Here is a 12,717-nt window from a genome sequence, read left to right on the forward strand (position 1 = left end):
AGAAAGAGGGGGAGGGGTCAAGTTAATTCCAAGCCAAAAGCCAGGCTGAACACCTCTGTCTTACAGGAAAGAAATCAGATCCTGCAGGGCCCTGGTCTCATGAGGCATCCCCCCCCCCCCCGGACAGAATGTTTGGGTTGGTATTTCTTTAACAGGAATCAGCACTGCGGAAGGAACTTTGCATGGATGTCGGAATGTTCCTTGCAGGTTCAGAGTGACCGTTGAGCAGGGCAGTTGGAAAGGGAGAAGCTGGTCTGAGCGGAATGACCGAGACAAAAGCTTCCTTCCAGATGGAAGCGAACTAACATGGCAAGCAAGTGAGAAGAGGGACGGAGGGGAAGCCATATTAGAGCACCTTGAAGAGAAGATGGCAGAGCAAGAAAAGAGATAAGTGCTGAACCCACTCTAGCCAAGGGCAAAGCTAGAGATTACAAGGGTGGGCAATGGGGTTCCCCACTTTGTGAAACATTTGCAGGAGGTTGGCTTAAGCAGAGAGTAGCCTGCCCAATAGTTTTCTGTTTCAAGTCCCTCCAAGTAATTGTATTACCTTTATACAGTTTCTCCTGAATGGACACACTTTTATTTCGGAGCCCACCAGGAGGAAAAATCGGTTCAGGGATGGGAGGTATTTGCAGGGGAGAATTGACTGGGGAGGTTTGACTGCTGCGAAGAAAAGCCTGCTGGATCAGGCCAATGGCCCATCTACTCCAGCATCCTGTTCTCACAGTGGCCAACCAGGTGGCTGTGGGGAACCCACAATCAGGGCCTGAGCACGAGAGCCCTCTCCCCTCTTGTGGTTTTCAGCACAGCATGGAGGCAGAGCAACAGCCATCATGGCTGGTAGCCATGGATAGCCCTCTCCTCCATGAATTGGTCACTGCCTGCTGTCAGAGCGAGTTCCATACTTCAGCTACGCACTACCTCCAATCCACCTCTCCTAAGCTCCACCCCCTTTGTGAGAATGACATCCGAAGGGCCACCACACAGGAGGCCATGGATAGTCCTTCAGTCTGGGATTCTGAAATGGCTGTCAGATGAAAAATGGAGCATGCTTGTTTTCTGCTGCCCCATTGCGGGGGGACCCGAGCTAACAGATTCAAATGGCAAGAAAGGAGATTCCAGTTAAACATTCGGAAGAACTTTCTGGTGGTAAGAGCTGTTCACCTGCAGAATGGATTCCCACAGAAGGTGGTGGACTCTCTCTCCTTGAAAGTTTGTAAATAGGGACTCGGTGGCCACCTATCAGGGATTCTTTCAGTGCGATTCCTGCATTTCCAGGATTTGGATTAGATCAGGCTTCCTCAACCTTGGCCCTCCAGATGTTTTGAGACTACAGTTCCCATCATCCCTGACCACTGGTCCTAGCTAGGGTTCATGGGAGTTGTAGGCCAAAAACATCTCGAGGGCTGAGATTGAGGAAGCCTGGATTAGATGATGCTTTGGGTCCCTTCCAACTCTATGATTCTATGATTCTAATTATACTATCCCAAGGAGCAGAAGCAGTACAGTGGTACCCCGCAAGACGAACGCCTCGCAAGACGGAAAACCCGCTAGACGAAAGGGTTTTCCGTTTTGGAGGTGCTTCGCAAAACGAATTTCCCTATGGGCTTGCTTCGCAAGACGAAAGCCCATAGGGAAATCTCCGGGACAGCAGGGGAGCGCAGCGCGTCTTCCCCACTGTCCTCGGACCTCCTCCGAAGGCTGGCGGTGGGGTGGAGAGACCTCCTCCCGCCGCCAGCCTTTGGAAGCCTGCTCCAAAGCCTGGCGGCGGGGCGGAAAGACCTCCTCCCGCCGCCAGCCTTCGGAGCATCCTTCCGAAGGCTGGCGGCGGGAGGAGGTATTTCCGCCCCACCGCCAGCCTTCGGAAGCCTGCTCCAAAGCCTGGCGGTGGGGCGGAAAGACCTCCTCCCACCGCCAGCCTTCGGAAGGATGCTCCGAAGCCTGGCGGCGGGAGGAGGGCTCTCTGCCCCACCGCCAGCCTTTGGAAGGCTGCTCCGAAGGCTGGCGGCAGGAGGAGGTCTTTCTGCCCCATCGCCAGCCTTCAGAAGGCTGTCCTGAAGACTTGCGGTGGGAGGAGGGTTTTCCTTCCCACCGCAAACATTCAGAATGCTGTTCTGAATGTTGGCGGTGGGGAGGAAAAACCCTCCTCCCACCGCAAGCCCCGGGAACAGAGGAGAAGCGCTGCGCCCCTCCCCCTCTGTTCCCATACCTGTCCTGAAGGCTTGCAGTGGGGAGAAAAGCCCTTCTCCGCACCGCCAGCCTGGCAAGCGGTTTCCATAGGAACGCATTAATTGATTTTCAATGCATTCCTATGGGAAACCGTGCTTCGCAAGACGAAAAACTCGCAAGAAGAAAAAACTTGCGGAACGAATTAATTTCGTCTTGCGAGGCACCACTGTAAGCTGGTTAGGATGGAGCTGCTATGCTGGCTTCCCAACAGGTGGGTAACTGTTTCTTCCTGGTAGGGGGCAAGGTGAGGCAATGGAGAGGATGGTGCAGTGCAAATGCAGGAGCTGAACCAGTCTGGTGCTCCTGGTCACCACTATATTTATGCTATGTTGACCTCCCACAGTTTTCTCATTCCCTTTGTTACTCCCTTTGTCACTCCCTTTCCAGGTAAGCAACAGTGAGAGCCTTGTGGCCCCAGCTAGTCTGTCAATGCCTGGGCAATCCCCCATCTGACTTCCATACTCTTTGGGAAGAAAGGATCGTAGCCGAACAGAGCCAATAAATGGTGCCCTGTCAGTTTGGGATCCTTACTTGCTCAAGACCTAACCAACTCTTTCTGCCACCCAAATGAAAATGGTTTCTTGCAGATGGGCTCTCGGAATTGATAGTTGTGGGTATCTTGCCCCACAGCAATGGCAAACAGAGACCTCTCTTGCTCCAATGATAGGAAAGTCAACTAAGTTTTCAAAAAATAAAAGCTAAAGTTGGAAGGCCATGTGGTATGATCCCTGAAGGCACAGGAAACCCAGTGTTACATACACCATCCCTGATAGATAGCCATTGACCTTGTTGTTGTTGTTTAGTCGTGTCCGACTCTTCGTGACCCCATGGACCAGAGCACACTAGGCACTCCTGTCTTCCACTGCCTCCCACAGTTTCGTCAAATTTATGTTAGTGGCTTCGAGAACACTGTCCAACCACCTCGTCCTCTCTCGTCCCTTCTCCTTGTGTTCTCAATCTTTCCCAACAACAGGGTCTTTTCCAGTGAGTCTTCTCTTCTCATGAGGTGGCCAAAGTATTGGAGCCTCAGCTTCAGGATCTGTCCTTCCAGTGAGCACTCAGGGCTGATTTCCTTAAGAATGGATAGGTTTGATCTTCTTGCAGTCCATGGGACTCTCAAGAGTCACCTCCAGCACCATAATTCAAAAGCATCAATTCTTCAGCAATCAACCTTCTTTATGGCCATCAACCTTAGTCACCTCCTAATGATGGATGGTCCACTACTTCAGAAGCAGCCTGTTCCACTCCCTTTTTTCTTTCTCATTGTTAAAGTAATAGACTCTCTCTCTCTCCCTCTCTTTTTACTTCGAAGAGAAATCTGACCGTAAGCGATGAACCATGGGATCTGCAAGCGGGCAAGGTGTATGTGTCGGATTCTTGCTTGAGTCCCGGGTTCAACACAGTCACTGCCAAAAAGTCCTTCCACCAGAAATATTCTCCAAGTTTGGAAACCATGATCCCCATCCGCCTGAAAGCAAGGCAAGTTGTGTGGCATTAGGAAGCTGCCTAACGAGTCGGACCATTGAGTCCATCAAGCTCAATACTGTCAACACAGGCCGGCAGCAGCTCTCCAGGATTTCAGGCCTTACCTGGAGATGCTGGGGACTGAACCGGGGGGGGGGGGGCTCTACTGCAAGCAAGGCAGATGCACAACCACTGAACAACATCCCTTCCCACTGGAATGCAAACAGCTTAACAAAGATTGCTTTGAATAGCATTTGCACCCTCTCGTTCTTCGCTGGAAAAAGGCCAGCAAAAATAAATAAATAAATAAATAAATAAATAAACCTCAAACTTGTGGGTCGGCATAAAACTGTGCACCTTATTTATTTATTTATTTTGAAAGGTGGATTTCTTTTGTGAATTGCTGGGCTGTAAAAATACTCCATCCGTTGAAATGTTAAGGCGTCTCCTTAACACTGATTGATGAGAGACAGACCTTTTGAAAGGATTCTGTTTATGGCTCTCTCTGTTCAATGCAATGTTACCATGATATTGAACAAAAGAAGTCCTATTTTATTCCATTGACGTTTATCCCCCTCCTTTCTATGATAAAACCAGAAACTTCCTGAAGCTAGCAGGTCCAGATCTGGTCAGTGCTTGGCGCTCTAGATATACCATTCCGAGTTCTGCCAAAGTCAAGAAATAAATGAATTATAAATAACACACGGGTGTGCATAAAAAAAAGGGATGCAGGTGGTGCTATGGGTTAAACCACAGAGCCTAGGACTTGCTGATCAGAAGGTCAGCGGTTCGAATCCCTGCAAGGGGGTGAGCTCCTGTTGTTCAGTCCCAGCTCCTGCCAACCTAGCAGTTCTAGAGCATGTCAAAGTGCAAGTAGATAAATAGGTACCACTCCAGCGGGAAGGTAAACAGCGTTTCCGTACACTGCTCTGGTTCGCCAGAAGCGGCTTAGTCATGTTGGCTACATGACCTGGAAGCTGTATGCCGGCTCCCTCTGCCAATAAAGCGAGATGAGCGCCGCAACCCCAGAGTCGGCCATGACTGGACCTAATGGTCAGGGGTCCCTTTACCTGTACCTTATGCATAAAAAAGCCATTTGCAGAAGAGATGGTGACCCTCATTATGTTTCTTGCACTCCAACTCCCATCAGCCTCAGCCAATGGTCAAGGATGATGGGAATTGTAGTCCAACAACATCTGGAGGGCCACACCTTTTCCACCCTTGGTTTTTCATGATCTGGGTCTGTGCTAACAAGCATATTTGCAAGTAGAAATATAGGGGAGAAAGAGTATATGTACATATGAACAGTGGAATGATCTGCGTAAGCAACAAAAGGATAGCAAATAAGAAGTGCCCAATTCTTTTGGCGACCTTCAGCTGGGGTGTGACTTCCCGTATTAAAAAGCAGAAACTTTAACTTATCTTATCGCTTTCAGAGCTACTTCCTTTTGGCCACATTTATTTGTATTTAGCTAATTATTGGTTAGGGACGCGGGTGGCGCTGTGGGCTAAAGCCTCAGCGCCTAGGGCTTGCCGATCGAAAGGTCGGCGGTTCGAATCCCCGCGGCGGGGTGCGCTCCCGCTGCTCGGTCCCAGCGCCTGCCAACCTAGCAGTTCGAAAGCACCCCCGGGGGCAAGTAGATAAATAGGTACCGCTTACCAGCGGAAAGGTAAACGGCGTTCCGTGTGCGGCTCTGGCTCGCCAGAGCAGCGTTGTCACGCTGGCCACGTGACCCGGAAGTGTCTCCGGACAGCGCTGGCCCCCGGCCAATAAATGTGAGATGGGCGCACAAACCCCAGAGTCTGGCAAGACTGGCCCGTTTGGGCAGGGGTACCTTTACCTTTACCTTTAATTATTGGTAATAGCTATTGATTTCTTTATGAATTAGTTACGGCACATCTGTGGCAGGTGAAGGTTTGTACATATTTGGTAAGTAGCTATCTATAAATAGCTTGTGCTTCATATTTCCTTTACCTTTATGTTTTCTTTAGTTAAGAATGTGTTTAAAATATATATATATATATCATGCAGTTACTGGTTTCACTAGATCAACTTCATCAACTTTGTCAAATTAATTAAGCTGAATAGTTTTAAATGGATTTTGAATTAATGTGCAATTAATTGTTACTGTTCTGAATGATGTTTTTCATAGGATAGAGGGCATTGGGGATACGTTTATGGAACCAAGGGGCTGTGACCCTAGAAAATTTGCAAACCACTCAGTTAGACATTAGGAGAAAACCCATGAGAGTTTTTGAGTTTGGATGGACAAACTGCCTGATGCAGCAGAAGGCAGCTTGCTAGCAATGCAATAGCTTTTTGTTTTATTTTACTCTCTCCCCTCTCCCGGGCAGGTCAGCTGTGAATCCAATAGACAACGCAGGGCTGCTCTCATTTGCGACATTTTCTTGGCTCTCGTACCTCATGCTCCGAGGATTCAAGCACAAACTCAGCATGGACTCCTTGCCTCCTCTCTCTCCCCTTGATAGCTCAGAACCAAACACCAAAAGGTAGCAGGGTCATACCTCGCTTTATGTTTGCTTCATGTTACGTTCTTTCAGGTTATGTCCCGCGGTGACCCGGAAGTACTGGAAAGGTTTACTTCTGGGTTTCGCTGCTCGCGCATGCGCAGAAATACAAAAAGACGCCACGCGCATGTGCAGAAGCGCCGAATCGCAACCAATGCGTGTGCAGACGCGCCACTGTGGGTTGCGCTCTTTTCATGTTGCGAACGGGCCTTGGGAACGGTTCCCGTTCACAACCAGAGGTACCACTGTATATCTAAGAGCGTTTTCTGCATGCAGGGAACGATCATTTGCATGTCCTCATGCCCATCTCTGCTCTCGAGAACTTGAGTATAATAGGCAGTTCTTAGCTAGGAAATAACACTATTTGCAGCTTCTTGCTCCTCCACTCATGTAAAGTTCAGGGGAACAGGATGGAAGGCCACTGTCCCCCCCCCCCCCCGATCTTTTGTTGTGCATGCAATGTTATGATCCTGATTTCATCCAGTCTCCCTGCAATTTTTCCGTGCAGAGTCACCTTATGAGCAGGGCTGGTGCCATGACCTGGCATCTGTGAACACCCAAACCCAGGCACCCCAGTAAGGCCTGTTCCTCATTCTTTAGTTCAGGAAGGCTTAACACAGGAATACAAGAAGGGTCCAGCTGCTGCATCAGGCCAAAAAGACCCAGCTGCTCCAGCATCCTGTTCTTACAGTGGCCAGCCAGGTGGGAAGCTTGGAAGTAGGAACCTGAGCACCATGGTGCTCTTCCCACTTGCGATTCCCAGCAAAGTGGCATTCAGAGGGCATGCCGCCTCCGAAGGGAAGACCTCTTAGCTAGTAGCCAAGCTGAAAGGCCTCTGCATCTGCTCAGAGGTACGGTCTTCCTGCTGCTTCACATATCATTGGAAGGAGGAGCATCATGTGCTGACAAGGAAAGTAGCCATAGCCTTGTGTTCTTCCATCCCTATTTATCTTGTGAACCACTGTGAGATATTTTGGTATATAAATCCAAGATTAATTCATGAATACATGCCATAGAATTGATAGCTCTGTCCTCCAGCCACGTTGGCCATCAGCATGGCATCTTTTGCCTTGACACTGGATATTAGAATTCTTAGTGGAGCATTTGCTTCAGCGTTGATACAGGTCAAAATGAGAGCTTATATTTGAGCTGGAGGTGCCTTCTGAACTATCAGCGAGGCCCTGATCTAGGCAGGTGCCTACATATGCCTCCCCCTTCCTCCCAGGTAGTATCACTCATGCCTGAACTTCCTCCCTGGCTCACTGTCCCCTTTACTCCTATGACCCCAGAGGCAGGGGCATAGGAAGGGGTGGGGGGGGCGGCACGCCCCGGGTGTCATCCCGGAGGGGGGTGACAAAATCCCCCCTGGCCTGATCGTGCCACCACACTGTGATAAACCCTCTGCCAGGAGGATAGTGCTACCACACCGTGATTGCCCCCCCACCAGGAGGATCGTGCCACTGCAATTGGCTCCCCACTGGGAGGATCACGCTGCCATGCCACGATCACCCCCCCTGCCGAGAGGATCGCACCACTGTGCTGTTATCGGCCCATGGGCTGATTGTCCCGCCCCTGGGTGCACAGCACATGCCGCTCTGGCGCTCGCTTTCCTCCGAGTCCCCGCCTGGCACAGAGCCGTTACCTTCGGCCATGGGGTGGCTTCTCACCCTCAGAAGCGCAAAAGGGAAGGGGCACCTCTCTGAGGGAAAAGCAGCCCAGCAAAGCTGCTCCATCCGTCCCTCGCTCCCTCCCTCAGCCCGGCAATACAGAAGCCGGCTCCACCGTCCTTCCTGCCAGTTAAGAATACAGAGGAAGAGGCAAAGAATTCAGTCAGGTGTCCTAGGCACTTCGGTGGGCAGCATCTCCCTCAGCGCAGCTCTTGCCTCAACCGCTAAAAACACACACATTAGCAGCAACCCCAAACACGCACACACACACAGAAAAAGTTTTATTGTTGTTGGTGTGACATTGCGGCCCCAAATGCACACAGAAAAAATGGCAGCAGGGCAAAAGTCTCTGCTCCTGAGGAGCTTACAGTGTAAATGTGTCTTTGGAGAGATGAAGGTGAGCGGTAAGCGGCATTTCACTTTAAAATGTGTGCCTGCATACCTGGAAGCCCATTAAATGTGTGGAATTAAATGTGTTTTTAGCTAGCAGCAGCACTTTTAACATGCTCAGAGTAACTAACTTGTGCAAGGAATTACTCCCATAGAATTGCAAAGGTCATCTGTTCAGCACTGACTTTGTAGCTAGCCATAAGAAGTGGGTCTCTTCCAACCAGCTTGCGAGTGGAGGAAATGTGCAGTGCTGTTGTTTGCCTTTGACAGACTGCAACACCTTTGGGAAGAAGAGCTGGCCAAAGTCGGTCCCAATAAAGCTTCCTTACGCAGAGTGGTGTTTAAATTTCAAAGGACCCGGATTCTGGTAGACATATCGGCTAACATCATTTCAGTTATTATTGGTGCTTTGGGCCCGGTGAGTAGCATGGAAATACAATTTATAAACACGCTTGAAATGTGTGTTTTGAAGGTGGGTGGGGGGATTGTCGGGCGGCATTTGCCAACCTGGCTCTCTCCCGAAGTGTTTGAACTGCTGCTCCCATCATCCTCAGCCAGCATACCTTCCATTTGGCAGATTATCTCCCCACCCTGAAAAGTAACCGAGAAACTCTTTTGCAGACAGTGATCATCCACAACATCCTGGCGCACAGTGAAGACGACTCCTGGGACGTCATCCATGGGATTGGCCTCTGCATAGCCCTTTTCATCACAGAGTTTTCCAAAATCTTCTTCTGGTCAATGGCCTGGGCCATCAACTACCGCACCGCTATCCGATTAAAAGTTGCCGTGTCGACCCTGACATTTGAGAAGCTGCTGTCATTTAAGACTTTGGCACGCATCTCTGTCAGCGAAGTAAGTTGGCTTTATTTTATCTGTAGCTCACCTTTCCTCCAAGGAGCTGAAGGTGGTGGACATGGTTATCTTCCTCCCATTTTTAAAATCCTCACAACAATCCCACAAGGTAGGTTACAATGAGGGATGGTGACTGCCCAAGATCAGCAAGCAAGTTTCATGGCTAAGCAGGCATTTGAACACTGCTCTTCTAGCACTCTGGCCACATACATTCAGGGGTGAGGAATCTCAGACATGAGGACCATATGTGGTCCACCAGGCCACACCCCTCTCCTCAGGCCACACCGTCCACTGCTCCTGCTGCACACTCTCCTCTATCTGGAATGCTCCCTTGAAATGTGATAATGCCTCTTGCATGCCTAGGTGGTGTGTGTGTATATATAGAAACCGGAATGACTAGCATGTAACTTCCTGTCAAATTCATTGCCCCACCCATTTTCCCTCTGTCCCCACCCACTACAGCCATACAGCCCTTAAAATATTTCTCATGTGGGAACATGGCCTTCCAGCTGAAAATATTTCCTTCCCCCTGCTCTCATTAACTTACCTCCTAGGAGGCATTTGATTGGTAAAACTTCTTTGATGAAAGGTTTAGAAAGGATTGTTCTGATCACTGGGCAGGGGTGCCGGCTATAGAGGGCCCTGAGGGCCACGAGCACACACAAAAATTTTGTTGAGGGATGCTCAGTACCCACACCGCAGGACCCCCAATGTCACTTCCGGTGCCTCGCGAAGCACCGGAAGTCACGACCGAGGCCTCTTGAGACCTCAAAGATGCTGCCCGAGGCCTTGCAAGACCTCAGAATCTGACTTCCAGTGCCACCTAAAGTCAGGTTCTGAGGCTGTGGGGTGCATGACATCATGACGTCACGTCACATGTGCTGGGCACCTACTGCATTGGCCCAAATATAAGCCACACTTTCCCTCCAAATTCTGACAGCTAAAAGTTAAAGTGTGGCTTATATTCACGACCTTCCCTTTCCCCCAACAGCTCCGTGGAGGCTAGGGAGCAGCAGGTGGGCTGCACGCCGTTGCCCCATGCTCCCAGGCTGCTCTCTGGGGAGGGGGGAGTAGCACCGCTTTGCTGGCCATCGGGAGGAAAGGGAAGGCCACCGGCAAAGCGGTGTGGCTTCTCCCCCCCCCCCGAGAACAGCCTGGGAGCACGGGGCAATGGTGTACAGCCCTCCCACTGCTCCTAAGCCTCCCTCAAGCCACTGGAAAGAGGGAAGGGAGGGAGGCTGCTGGCGGACCGGGGGTGCGGGAAAATGTTTTTTTTTCTCCCCACCCCTTGAATTTTGAAATTGCGGGTTATTTGTGAGTGCAGTTTATATTTGGGCCAATACAGTATAACCTGGGGCCCAAGTTGGCGTCCCTGTCACTGGATAAGGCTATGAGTGACTGCAAGTCATGATGGACCAGATGTTTCCTCCAGGTCTAGAGCCAGCTATTGGTGGGGGACAACAGTGGGAGAGGGCCATTGCCCTCCTGTGTTACTTGCAGACTTCTGTTTAGTCCTGCTGGGCAGCAGAACGCTGGACTAGGTAGGCCTTCAGGAAGATCCAGAACAGCAGGCTGGCATTAAAAACCATGTGGTTATACATCAGCCGATTCAGGTGTTATACATGCCTTGACAATGAATTGAAAACCTTTGATTACAAGATCACTTCTGACTAGAGACAGACAAATTTGTCGACTTTGATTCTCTGAGTTTCTAATTTTTCCAGTCTGCATTTCCACAACACTCTTCTAATTTTTTTAACGCCCTCATGAAAACTTGACATATTAGTGCAAATTTATCTTAACAGATGTAAGCAGTTTAAACTAATAACACACATTTTTGCAAGCCATTTCCTCAAGATAATGCATTTTTTGTATATTTTTATTAGTGTGAGATTTCTGTGCACATGTACCTTTATTATATGCATTTTGGTACACATTACACGTACAGGAGAACTTCATTGCAAAATTCAGAAAAGTGGAAACTTCAAGGATGGCTCGCACATTGTTTAAGAAAGTACAAATTTAGTAGGTTCATCTTTAAATGTGAACCAAACTGAATTTCTCCCTCATTCTTCCTTCTGACTAGTTGGTCACAGCATCATTCTTGGTTCCTTTGTATCTTTCAGATGATCAATTTGCTAAGCAATGACGGCTATCGAGTATTTGACGCTGCTTTAGTTTGTCCCCTGCCGCTTGCTGTACCTCTGCTGATGATCATCGGCACAATCTATTCCTGCATCATCCTTGGTCCCTCGGCACTCCTAGGGCTGGTTCTTTATATTATATTCATACCTGTACAGGTAACACAGTTATGTCCTACATAATAATGGTACTATTTAGTGGGAAGAAACTCCAATGAAAATCCTCGTTATTACATATTTTTTACATGGCTGTTTATCTGTATATATTTGAAATTTTTATATATGAATGTTTTATGATCGCCTATATTTGTAATGCCTAATAAAGGTTTGGCGAGGTAAGTTTATGTCAATAACTGTTTTAGAAAAAAGGTCCCTAGATGGGTGGGCATTTTTGGTGGGTATATTCTGCAACATGTCATTGGCCTCATTCACACCATACATTTAAAGCACTCTGGTCCTGCTTTAAACAGTCATGACTTCCTCCAAAGAATCCTGGGAGCTGAAGTTTGTTACAGGTGCTGAGAGTTGTTAGGAGAACCCCTCTCTTCCCCTCTTAGAGCTACCATTTCCCAGAGTTCCCTCAGCATAGTTAAACCACACTGGGAACAGCCGCTCTGGGAGGGGAGTAGAGGGGTCTCCTAACAACTCTTTTGTTAAGTACCCTTAACAAAAGACAGCTCCCAGAATCCTTTAGGATAAGCCACGGCCATTTAAAATGGTGCTTTAAATGCCTAGCGTGTCAATACGGCCCCTGATGCAATAATAGTGGTAGATTTATCCCTGGGCATCCGCACACCACTCCCCTTTATTAGTTGTTCTGTGATGCTTCCCCAATATTATTGTGTTACTGCCGCCTGGGGCGTCACCCTATAGTACAACATTCGTACAGCACAACCTGGAACATTGGTAGCGTGAAATGTCACAGGATTTCAGCAGGAAGCTACAGGAGTGGATATGAAGCGGTATGTCCTTCTCAAAACTTTTTCAGGTGCAAACAGGGCTGAAAGCAAGATCGTGTGTAATGGTCCCCATACCATCATGAGCCCAAATAATTCTGAACGCATCGTGTCTAGAAGGGCCCATAGTCTATTCACTGGATGACACTGGACTTATTTGTACTCACCACTGTCATGTTCTTGTTGAGGGTCAGGAAGTTGAACAAGAACTTTCTGACTGGTGTGTCCTCTAAGCCAGAGGTTCCCTTTTTTTTTTCAGGCCACAGCCCCCTTGGTTCCATAAACCCATTCCTCTGTGTGCCCTACTCAGCCCTACGAAAAGCATTATTCAGAACAGTGGTTTGCACTGCACACTAAGAAAGATCATGGCACAATAAAGTTCATAACCGTAACAATCAATTGCACATTTATTCAAAATCCAGTTAAAACTACAGTGAAACCTCGGGTTGCGAACGTGATCCGTGAGGGAGGCACGTTCGCAACCCA

The 12,717-nt window shown here is 48.9% G+C and overlaps 1 protein-coding gene across 5 annotated transcripts in view; it reads left to right on the forward strand.

Moving 5' to 3' along the window:
* The first annotated feature begins 212 nt into the window (after nucleotides 1–212).
* The window catches only part of LOC309537789 (ATP-binding cassette sub-family C member 12-like), a 62,031-nt gene continuing 49,526 nt past the window's right edge, over nucleotides 213–12,717 (forward strand). For all 5 annotated transcript variants that reach the window (XR_014222014.1, XM_082232852.1, XM_082232851.1 and 2 more), the window contains exons 1-6: nucleotides 213–387; nucleotides 3,535–3,708; nucleotides 6,049–6,204; nucleotides 8,550–8,697; nucleotides 8,901–9,134; nucleotides 11,261–11,434. Coding sequence is in view for 4 of the 5 variants with exons in the window: in XM_082232852.1 (XP_082088978.1) it covers nucleotides 368–387; nucleotides 3,535–3,708; nucleotides 6,049–6,204; nucleotides 8,550–8,697; nucleotides 8,901–9,134; nucleotides 11,261–11,434 (906 nt within the window). In the remaining variant the exon portion in view is untranslated. The remainder of the gene's footprint in view (nucleotides 388–3,534; nucleotides 3,709–6,048; nucleotides 6,205–8,549; nucleotides 8,698–8,900; nucleotides 9,135–11,260; nucleotides 11,435–12,717) is intronic.

The sequence above is a fragment of the Podarcis vaucheri genome, assembly GCF_965113315.1.
Source record: "Podarcis vaucheri genome assembly, chromosome: 7".
NCBI classification, from domain to species: Eukaryota; Metazoa; Chordata; class Lepidosauria; order Squamata; family Lacertidae; genus Podarcis; species Podarcis vaucheri.